This window comes from Euphorbia lathyris, chromosome 4 (genome assembly GCF_963576675.1).
Source record: "Euphorbia lathyris chromosome 4, ddEupLath1.1, whole genome shotgun sequence".
NCBI classification, from domain to species: Eukaryota; Viridiplantae; Streptophyta; class Magnoliopsida; order Malpighiales; family Euphorbiaceae; genus Euphorbia; species Euphorbia lathyris.
In genome coordinates this window covers 49,340,541-49,352,738 of record NC_088913.1, presented here as the reverse complement: position 1 = coordinate 49,352,738, position 12,198 = coordinate 49,340,541, and the positions used below count along the sequence as shown (strand labels likewise).

The 12,198-nt window shown below is 31.2% G+C and overlaps 1 protein-coding gene across 6 annotated transcripts; it reads right to left on the bottom strand.

Moving 5' to 3' along the window:
- Positions 1 to 321: 321 nt before the first annotated feature.
- On the bottom strand, positions 322 to 11,890 carry LOC136227692 (vicianin hydrolase-like). 6 transcript variants are annotated; one of them, XM_066016422.1, is made up of 15 exons: positions 11,510 to 11,890; positions 11,343 to 11,434; positions 9,566 to 9,656; positions 9,433 to 9,502; positions 9,185 to 9,243; positions 9,038 to 9,113; positions 8,874 to 8,951; positions 5,373 to 5,460; positions 5,053 to 5,305; positions 2,380 to 2,498; positions 1,138 to 1,352; positions 1,034 to 1,065; positions 846 to 948; positions 672 to 780; positions 322 to 591 (listed from the first exon to the last, which is right to left on the bottom strand). In XM_066016422.1, exons 3-15 carry the CDS (start codon positions 9,629 to 9,631, stop codon positions 420 to 422), a joined length of 1,440 nt encoding a protein of 479 aa, XP_065872494.1. In that variant the 5' UTR covers positions 9,632 to 9,656; positions 11,343 to 11,434; positions 11,510 to 11,890; the 3' UTR covers positions 322 to 419. The 6 variants fall into 6 exon arrangements, with proteins under 6 accessions (XP_065872494.1, XP_065872495.1, XP_065872496.1 ...); XM_066016423.1 differs by having other exon boundaries at positions 9,566 to 9,653; XM_066016424.1 differs by having other exon boundaries at positions 11,343 to 11,430.
- Positions 11,891 to 12,198: the final 308 nt, after the last annotated feature.

The window sequence follows — 12,198 nt, the reverse complement described above, 5'->3', positions numbered from 1 at the left end:
TCATCTAATTAGTTATGTATTTGGACATTTATCTAATTTCATCTTATGGGTTAGAAGAAGATATAAATTCATATCTTTATTTGTAACGAAAAAAATTTTTATTAATTAAAAATATATTTCTCTTTGAGAGCTTATTAGGGTTCATCCCTTTAACAATGAGGATTTTTCAATTCCTACATGTTTAGCTCGTGAATCTTAAAGGTTTCACAACACCTTTAAGTTTAGCTCTTGAATCTTAAAGGTTTCACAACACCTGATTCCTATGGGTTCCATTTTTTTACACTAACAAGTTAAATAAAAACATATGAATTTTGATTTATTATGAAATGATTAGTACATATGCGGATTGGAGGAAAGCATATTGATTTATTTGACGATACAGTAGAGAGATGAAAAAGAGAAGTAATGCAGAAAGAACATTAGTGCAGCAAGAACATCTTGTACCAAAAAGCTGAGTATTTCATATATCTCTTCAAATATTTGTCTTTGAAATCAACGTAAATGATGCCGAATCGAACACTAAAACCAGCATCCCATTCAAAATCATCCAAAAAACTCCAAGCATAATATCCCTTGACATTAACTCCAGCCCTGCACATGCCAATGCCAACAAAATAATAAGGTATTAATTTATAAAATTGTATTTAAAATGTTATGAGATGAATACTCACTTAATTGCTTTGAGCAGATAAGTCAAGTGGTCATGCAAATATCTTATCCTCCTTCCATCCTTACGGGCTTCATCAATTGACATTGAGGCATTATTTCCAGTAGCAAAACCTAAAGAAACAAATAAAACAATTTAAAAAGTTTTTCAGATATGCTAATGAATTCAAACTGCTTACCATTTTCTGTAATGAAAATAGGCGGATTGTTGTATTCATCCCTTACGTAGACCATCAGATGGTAAATTCCCTTTGGATATACATAAAGCCAATTCAAATCTGTCTGTAACACAACAAAATCTAAATTAATAATAATTTATTTGGATAAACAAATAAATAAAAGACTAGTGTAGAAAGAAAGAAATTACCGCTGGACCGATAGGAACTCCAGCCTTGAGAGCTGAATGAATCAAGATTTAAGATTTAGATAGATATCAAACAAAAGAGAAATTATTTAGGAGGAATTACGTACGTGTGGAAGTGGTTTGACTATCAGAAGTCCAGCTGTGCTTAGAGGTAAGAAGTGGATTATTTGCAACATAATAAGTGGTGTAATAATTGACTCCCATGAAATCAATAGACCCTTTCACCATTTTGGATTCTTCTTTTGTAAATTTAGGCAAACGATCTCCCACATAACTTTTCATTGTAGCAGGATAATCACCATATGTTATTGGATTAGCAAACCTACAAGATAATAATTCATCAATTAAATTATGTTTTAATATTAAATTAACTTGTACAGAACTTTTCCAGATTCATAATGAAAGTCGCATTGTTTACTAAAAATTAATCTTATACTAAACATATTTGCATTGTAATTGAGTTAAGTTGGGTGAAAAATACTAATAAGGGAAAACAATCCATGTTTCTCCTTTATTTTTTCTTTGTTTATTTTCCAAATTTTAATTCATTTTCAACAAATTGATATTAGTGCTTTGTTCGTACCAAATGCACAACTTTATTCCACTCTCTTGTGTCCCTTTAAACCAAAGAAAATTACGGTAAATAGAGTATCCAAATGAAGGCTCTTCTTGGATCTCAGGAAAATAAGAAATAGTTGAAGAAATAGTTGAAAAGGGGTATATTGAAGCTGAAGTTGAAAATGAGAAAAGATTAACACAAGTTCAAAAGAAGAGTTTAAGAAAATCAAGAGCAAGCCTTGTTTTGGATATACCAAGGAGTACAATCATATGAAGTAGCATGGGAGAAAATAACTTGTGCCACTTCGACAAAGCAAACATGAGAAGTTTTGGAGAATTCATTTAAAGGAGATGAAAAGGTAAAAAAGGTTCGGTTGCAAACTCTTTGAGGGGAGTTTGAAAGTTTTCATAAAATGGAGTAGGAATTTGTTTCTGCTTATTATTCATTGGTATTATCTATAGTCAACCAGTTAAAAAGGAATGATGAAACTATGAATAATATTTGTGTCATAGAAAAAATCCTCTGATCTTTAGATTCTAGATTTCATTACATTGTGATATCAAGGAATCTAATGATTTGAATACCATGACCATTGGTGAACTCATGGGATCGTTGCAAGCATGGAAGTAGCTTTCGACCGTTTGAATACTAAAAATATTTGCATTGTAATAGAGTTAAGTGAGTGAAAAATAGTAATTAGAAAACAATCCATTTTCTGTCATTTAGTTTTTGTTTGTTTATTGTTGAACAATATATATGTGGTTTTGTGGCAAAAACTATAATAACTCACCAACCAAAGAAAAAATCAAGTGCTCTCTTTGCTGCTTTCTGGTCTTCCACTGATGCTGGTGACATTGGTACAAACCAATGGGTCACTAATGTTATACCAATTTGTCCCTTTTGAGTCGGCTGCAATATATATATACACATTTAGCATAATTATATTTTAAGTATTTGGTCTACAACTTACATCCTAATCTTTGATATATATTTTCAAGGAACCAATTTATCGAACCCTATAATTCTAATACGAGCTTATGGAGAAGAATAAATGGGGCATGACAAACAGAAAAATCAAGTGTCTTCAAAGAGGAACATCTTCAATTGAATCATCCCCTTCTAATATTTCATTTGTAAGTTTACCATTTTTCATTTTTCATTTTTCTCTTTCCTTTTTAGTTTTTGTTTTATTTCTTTTTTTCGCTGGATTGTGTCTAATTTCTTTTGTCTAAAAGATTTTTTTTTATTTTTTTATTTTTTTTATGAGTGTCTATTCCATTTTTGCCTTATTTCTCGTTTTCTATGGTTTTTATATCTAAAAATATTACTTTTATTTTTTGTTTGTTTTTGTATTTTATTTCAATATGTTTTTTGAATTTGTTTCCCGTCCTTTTCAAAATGCTTTATGTAGAAAATAACTACAAACAACTGTTTATCAAAAGCTCCAAAATGCTGCAGTTTCTAGAAAAAATGTTAAACGTTGCGGTTATATAAACCTAGCCAAACCCTATATTTCCTGCGGTTTGGAGTGAAAAGCTAAACGCTCATCCGAAAAGTTAAAACAAACACTCACTTAATTTTGTAAAAAAAAAAAATTGTTTTACGGTTGGGGATGTGAGATTTGGTGCTTTATAGGACGTTTCTTAGCATGCTTGTGAAGTATGATTTTTTTTTTTTGTTTCTTTTTATGTGTTCTTCATTTATAGAGATCATTATATGAAAATAACTAAATCTCATTCATTTTTGTTAATTTGAGAATGAATCTATAAGTGACTAAAAGCAAACCCCCACTACCATCACTTTCTACCTATTTGTCAATGTTAAAAAAAAATATAGAGAAGAAGCTGAGGTGAGAAACCTTCCTAATATTCCGACTTACCCTATTATGAGATCCTATTATAGTAACATGTAGGGTAAATTAATCTTATTAGTGGATTGAAATTGAATTATTTGTTATTTTGAATTTTGAAAATGCTCTTTGTACATTTAATATATACTAATATATATCTTAGAAAAGAGTATCAAAATAAACCTTGTGGTTTAACCGATTTGCAAAAACAATCCACGTGATTTAAAAGCTTGCAAACATGAGTTTGTGATTTTTGTAGTTTATAAAGTCATTATTTGCTCAAAAATTGTTGTAGTAACTATTTATCTCAAAAGGGAGCGTTTTGGAGCAATTAAAAAGATTGACTTCACAAATTAATTAAACCACAAGTATTGTTTTACCAAAAATTGACTCACATATCCTTTAACTACAAAATTTACAAAGTACATACCTTTGTTTGCAAACTTTTAAACGATGAAGAATGTGTTTGTGGATCAGCCAAACCAAAAGGTTTAGTTTTTGTACTTCCCTTATTATTTTTATGTTAGTTTGTGATTCAAATGATATATTATATGAGCTAATGAAAAAATTGCACTTTTGAGGGAGGGACATAGTAGATTTTCTCCTTATTATTTTAGTATGCATGCATGCTCTTGACTTTAAAGATTCATTTACATGACATGGTCCTCATAATAATCATGGATGGTTTGCTGCCGAATGCGCGAGCACACAAATGCAGCATGAACTCTTGTGGGATTTGGATTGATTTTCCTCTTAAATATACATGCATGTAATAAAACCTATATACTACGAAATAGTGATCCTCTAAACAAAGAAGAAGATTCTTTCCCTATGTCCCACCTCCTTAAACACTTGCAGATATATACTCTATCATTAATTTTGCATATAAGCATATAGGTTTCAGAACTAAGGAACATCTTTCTCCAACAAAGTCTTGGAATAAAAAGTTTCCTAGGTTTAAAATATGTAGGCCCATAAAGCCTAACGTAGTCATGGAAGAATCACTAATAAGGTCAATTAAATCATCCAAGTAAAATGGGCACATAATAGTTAAGACCATTGCAAAAGAAAACTAGCAATTCAAACATTACAATTGATTTCTAGAAATGGTAACGCCTCAGAATGTAATGAGTTGTGCGCGTTATAAAAAATTTTCATTTTGCCTCATACAAATAAGCTTTTTTCCACTAGTTTTTGCTCTCAATCAAGCATGAGTGGTAGTTGTTGAAATTTTAGATGGGTTATTATATCAATAAGACGCAGCCTAATCCATTTAATCGAATATAAAAAGTAAGTCATTCATAATTAAATAACTAACTCTCTTCTCGTGAAAAAATTAAAAAGAAATGACATTCTTTTCTTTATTTGTAAATCAAGAACACCAAAACTCCAATCTACTCTCAAGATTCTTCTTCTTTGTGATTTAGTGAACTCAAGTTTTGCTTGGAAAATCAACATGCTATGAAAATTAATCTCATACTTGGTTAATTTTAATTTGATATGATTATGTCAATTCATTCATGTTATGAGCTCGGATATGATTAATTATGTATTTATCATTTAAATTCTTAAAATAACATATCAAAGATTATCTAATTCAAAAGTATATGGTACCTGGTAGTTTTGCTTGTATAATTGCACAGCAGTGGCATGAGAAAGAAGCAAGTTATGAGTTACAATGTAGGGCTCAGTTGCAGAGTTACCAAGAGTGCAATTTCCCATATATTTAGAGCATCTACCTGGAGCAAAAGTTCCTCCATTGTACCCATTTATGCTATAAGAGTAAGGCTCGTTTAATGTGCACCAGTGTTTAACTCTATCCCCAAATGTTTTGAAGCAGAAATCTGCATAGTCCCCAAAATCATCCCTGTAGACACATTTTATTTGTTAACTAAACAGACATTTTAAGTTTGAATATCGACGGGCTAGCTTACATAATCTTTGGGCTTAGAAATCCGTTATACTCCTCTTCAAGTGCTTGTGGAAGATCCCAGTGAAACAATGTAATAAATGGCTTCATGCCTGCATACATATTAATTAATTAAGAAAAATGAAAAAATATATGTAATTTTTCCATTTTTTTTAAAAAAAAAGTAGAAAGTCACACATTAATGGTCAAATGATATTTTTAACTCAGCTCACCAAAATAAGTTACCTCGAAATCAATGTTTAATATTAATTTGATCCATATGAGTATCATTTTTATTGTATAGGCATATTAGAGTTTTCATATATAATTATTTTTTATGTAATGAGATCTCTTTTATAGGAGAAATTATACTATACGCCTGGCAGGTGGTATGCCAAGACCAATAAAACCACAACACATGTCATTAGGGTTTTTTTTAATAAGTAATTAAAATATTGTACACTCTAAGAATATGTATCTCTTTCCCTTTCCCTTTCTTCTCAACAACCACGCCGGCAACCTTTTTTTCTCCATGGTTTCTTTCTTTCCGGCCACCACTATCTTCTCCTTTGTTACGGTATTTGATAAAAGAAGCAATTTTCTCATCCTTTATCTCTCCGATTTTCTCTTATGGATTTCCTGAACCTTAAATATCTATGTTTATGCATTGCTTAAACCTTCTGGATTTAGTATTGGCTGTTATTAAACCCTTTTTATTCTCTTTAATTCTATTTTCTTTTTTTTTCTCAAAATAAAATAGAGATTATGAACTTTTTTTAAATGACGATAGCATTGGATTTTCTTTTTGGGTGTCATTTATTGTTTAATGGCAGAGAAAATTTTAAAGAGAGATTTAATTCAAATTCCTCAGTTATTGTTTATGGAAATTGTAAGGAAGAAATTCATGTTTGTCTGATGGAGAAATTATAATTAAGGAAGGGAAAGGAATTGGGAAAAGGAAAAATAACTTTCATCTGGTAGATGGGAAGCTTAGCGGATTCAGTTTGGGAAGATGGTGGTGGCCGGAAAGAACCCATGGAGCACAAAAAAGGTTGCCGGTGGTTGTTGAGAGGGAAGAGAAAGGGATGCATAAAATCAGAGAGAACAAAATATTTTAATTAATTATTAAAAAAACTTAATAACAGGTGTTATGATTGTATTGGTCATGACATACCACCCATGCCAGGCGTATACTATAATTTCTCCTCTTTATAGCATGTGATCAAAACCGATATATATATATATATATATATATATATATATATATATATATATATATATATATATAGTTAGCTGATTTTACATGGTATTAGATCCGCAAACACCTAAACTTAGATATGTCAAATTCATCCTCCTCTTCTTCCTCACATTCTTCTTGCATCGGTTTATCCATGACCAACATAGTAACACCAATATCTTCTACTCCTCTTAGTTAAATCATACCTATCTTTACACCAAATATATTCCACATATATTTCCTACAGAACCATACCCAAACACAAAACGAAGTTCTAACCTTTTCTCAACCTCCTACTCTCCTAATTAGACATGGGTCATGGACATCAATGCAACTCATCACTTAACCTCAAACTTGTTAAACCTTCCTATTGATTAGTAAGGGCCTGAAGAAGTTACAATTGGTATCTAAGATCCAAATCCATTTGGTTGGTTCTTTTAGTTGTCTTCTCAATGGTAATAATCTAAATTTAGGGATGTATTATTTGTTCTTTCCTTTATCCAAAATGTAGTTTCTTTTCGCCCGTTTATTGACTCTAACAATATTTATCTTACCTTAAATTATTTTTCGACTCTTTTGTGATTGAGAATTTGGCAACAAAAGCTTTAAACCTCAAGGGGTGAAGTAATGATGGACTTTATTATCTTGTAGTGTCATCTTCCATAGATATTCAAGTCAATTGCACCAAGCTCTCGACCTTGCATGTTCAGTTGAGATATGATGATGTTCATACTATTTATAAGTTCAAATGGTACCTATTAAGTCCTTTCAAGTTTATTGAGGTGTTGACTTGTGGGCAATAACATCTTATCTTGTTGACAATAGTATCACACAATGTTCATCATGTCGATACACACTGCCACATTATTCAAACTGCCTTAGCAATTATTAATCACGCCCACTTACCGCCATCGTCTTAGATGTGTGCCTTTGATATCCCTTCCACAATTAATTTTGATGTTCCATTCCAAAACTTATTTGTTATATGCCTAATTATTCAATACTCAATAGTTTATATTAGATGTGGTTGCATCCATATTTTTCTCATAATTTTCTCTTCCTTCTTCTAAATGTGTATTTTTGGAATTGAGTCACTAACAATTTTACCTACATTGTTTTTCACCTTTCCATACCTTAACACCCATTCTTCGTAATACTGATTCTATAGACATTCCACACCCAAATGGATACCCAATTTAGCCATAATCGACACTGAATCCTCTAACCTGCCACATTCTACCCATAGCCGGCCCGACAACTGTTTTACATATGGTCTCAACTGAACAAAATCTAAACACACCCTTCCAATTATGATCCATTTGACCCTAAATCTCCCTACTTATCTCATCCATTAACACTTATAACACACTCTACCCAATGTCTAATCCTTCTTGTACCATACTCTCTCATGCATAGTCATGTTCGTTCGTGAACAGTCGCGAACAGTCATGTCTATCCATGAACAGTCGTGTCCGTCATGAATAGTCGTGCCTATCCATGAAAAGTCATGTTCATTCGTGAATAATCATATTCGTTCGTGAATAGTCGTGTATTTGTGAACATACGTGTCTTTTGAGTTTTATTTATATAGAATGGAACCGTCAAAATTCAAAGACGAGAGTGTTGAAGAATTAAAAAATATTCTCTAAATGTTTATGGTCTCTGTCTGTTCTTAATATTGTTGTTGTCCTGCTCTGGTGATAATGAATCTACGATTGCCTAATCTGTTGTATAATGGGAGACGAGACAATTGACGAAATCTGTCTTAAGGAAACATTGGATTTGTCTAATATGTTCTTCTGATTTCAATTTTAATATTCATATATTTTTCAATGTTGACTTTGTTTTTTGGTTAATCGGATATTATGGCTTGCATACTAATGGACTTGTTCTCCATCAAACAAATTACTGTAAGGCAATTTGGATAACAAAAATGTCGAATTCTACCTCTACCTCTAGTACTACATGTCCGATTCAGAAACTAAAACTTGATGGATACTCAATGTCAATACAATAATACCATAGTATGGTTATAAGATTTAACATTAAGATTGGTTTTTCTGTCAATAAATTTATGTATTGGTGTTTATTAGGGAGAAATGTTAATGAGACACTTTCACATCTAAAGTGATCTGAGTTGGCTTTCGATTCGATGCTTATATGTGAGATTGGTTCCGTATTTCTCAGTTGGTGTGACAGTTTATTTATCTATGAAAAGAAAAGGTTGGTTTACACTTTATGCATCATTAATATTTTCTAGTTAATGAGATCAAAAAAGATGAAGTTTACCTTTGGCTATAAGCTCGTCGATGAGGTTATTGTAGAATTTGACACCTACCGGATTTATTCCTCCACTAACTCTGCCATCTAAAATATAGACAGACAGACAAGAGAGATAAATTAAATAGAATGATATATATATTATAACGAAGTGATATCTATCATACACATACTGGGTAATACTCTTGACCATGAGATGGAAAATCTGAACGAGTCCAGCCCAATTTTTTCCATCAAATGTATGTCCTCCTGGAATAATATTAATTATTATTAATAGTCACCAATTTTAGTAATAAATAAATCTTTTTTCAGAAACACACCTTGTACTTATGATAAAAATCATCAGCTACATCTCCGGTGCTTCTGTCCCAAATTTTCTCTGTCATTTAATTTTATACATGGACAACTATGTTACATTGATATTCAAATGAATTACTTAATTATAATAAAATTCTGAAATATATAAAAATTACATGTCAATCCAGCACAGCACAGCAAGACAATTAAGTATATTGATGATGCAATTAAAATATAAGATATTCAGAAGGTGAGAGATATTGGAGCAGACCAGGATGGTCCTTTGTAAAGACATCCCAGATGCTAGATCCTTTGCCATCAATATAGGCACCTCCTTCAGACTATCATTACAAATAATCATTAGTATGTTACTTATGGAATGAAAAAGAAAAGGGTAAGGGTACCTGATAAGCAGCAGAACCAGCTCCAAAAATGAAATCAAAAGGATAAGTGGTTCGGTTGAACAACATTATGGGTCTAGTCGCATTGCTTCTGCTACACACACACACTATTACTAGTAATACCATCACAATAATAAAGCAAGCCTTTCCCATTTTTTCTGCTTTTGCTTTTGCTTTTCTCCTCTCCTCTCCTCTTTTTATACAATCTTCTCCTTCCTTTTATTATAATATTAGACTTGTCACATTCACTCTCCTCCTTATAATATATCCATATCCCACATCCTTCCAACTTCTTTTTTTATTTATTCATTTCTTCTAATTATTAATTCTGATTACAATAATTCATCCTAAATTATAGGATAAACTTTTCACAAAATACAAACAACCAATTCACCTAAAAGAGAGAATCTCCATTACTAATAGGAGTTAAATTCTAAAATATAAATATTATAACCATGCATGTTTTAGCTTTTTCTATATTCTACCCCTTGTATATAAATATAAGAAGAGGACTATGTCATTCGTTTTCTCAAGGGACCCAATCACAAATATTTCTGATCAAACTGTTGCATGATATTATCTTTACTGTTACAGTAAGAAAGACAAAATCAAGTTTCTAACATGCAATTGGAATCTTTGAGCAACCTTGTGAATGGATAATACAATGACAACAAAAACTAAGTTATGGATCAAGAGGCATGGATTTCCTCAAAATTTCAAGTTACCAAGACCAAGAAGGGCAACATCACATGTTTTAGCTTTTTCTATATTCTACCCTTTATTTCCTTCATTCCATCTCTCCAGATCCTTCCATTTCTCTCTCCAAGTCATATATGTAACTCCTCTCACTTAATTCTTCTAAGGCCCTGTTCTTTATTACTTAATTTCAGTAACAATCAGTTCAGTTCAGTAGTAATCAGTTCAGTTCAGTATTCAGTTTCAGTATTCAATAATTTATCATTATTTATTATAATTATTATATATTATTATTATTTATATATAATTTATTATTATTATCATTATTTATTTATAATTTCAGCAATTTATTATAATTATTATAATTTATTATATATTAATTTATCTATTTTCATTATAATTATATTTATATATAATTTATGCTTTATCATTATATATATTATCATTATTTATTATAATTATAATTATTTGGTGCAACTTATTTGTAAATTTTGCGAAAAGTAAATAAATATTATATTAATACGTTTACATTATAATGCTCTAAAAAATTAACTGGCTCAACTACCTTAATATCTCAAATAGTGCAATTTTATCCCTAATATTAGAAGCCAATAGCAATTTTACCCTTAACATTGATAAATTGAGTCAAGATTTTGTATTCATATGAAAATTCATATTTAGACGTTAGGAATAAAATAACCCCAAACCCAAAACGTTAAAGGTATTTTTGTGCAGTTCAATTCAGTTCAGTTCAGTTCAGTTTTTTTCAGTAATAAAGAACAGAGCCTAAGACCCCTTGTGCAATTCACGTTGCTCAATTACTGGAATTTAAAAACAACTTTTGTCTGAATCCTTCCTTTCAAGTCTGATTTCCAAAATTAAGAAAAACCCAAGAGTCAAAATAAAAATCGATAAGTTCAGGGGCCTCAAATGAAGATGTTGATGCAGATGGAAAAACTCAGATGCATGTCATTCTTTCTCCTGTTATTTTCAGATTTTTTGGACAACTTTTCTTTTGATTCAGCAACTGAAGATGTGTACGCAATTTTCAGGAGAGAGAGAGGTTGTGATGATGAAAGCAAACCTATATTTGCAGTAAAGATCGCTCTATCCTTGTTGAAGCAATTTTCCAAGTAACTGTGCCAATATTTGCAGCTAACCAAATAAAAGTCCTACCTGATTCAAATAGTTTCCCATTGGTAACAAATGATTAATTAAGCAAGGAAAATCTGCTACAATTGAACGACTTACTTTGATTTTACACTCCGACTATGGAGAATGAAAGAACTGCTGGTTATTTCAAGAAAAATCAAATAAAATTCCAATATCTGGAATGCCACGAACAACTAAAGATTACAACTCTTTCCTTCTTATTTCTGAGCCTTTCAACCACATGAACCTTACCATTGATTTCTGAGATTTTCAGATTTTGAGATCTGAGATTTTGATTCTGTTACATTCAAAACATTAAATCTTGGGCAACCAAACGTGATCATGGCAATCGATATATTGTAATTTCCTGTTGAGAAATTTGTCATTCCAACGGAAGTAGGTTCATCAAGTTTTGGAAAAAGAGGAAGAAGAAGAGGAGTATGGAAGATGAATGAACAGAGAGAAACAAGAGAGAGGAAGAGTGAGTTACGCATACAGATGGAGAGCGGTAAAAGAGGAACAAATTATTTGGATTTTTTTACAAGGGTATAAAAGTAATTCAACTTTGGGTAGGGGCTACATTTTATATTTTAAACTGAAAATTTGATGATGTGACGTGTTGACTATGCGTTGACCGGTCATTTTTACCTGCTATACACTATAGTGTGCGGTCATCAGTAAGGTCGTACATATTAGTGTGACAAATGGAAGGTTGTACACCAAAGTGTGAATGAGACAAAGGTTGTACATTATTGATGAAATTTATCCACTTTTATGAATCTGCAAAC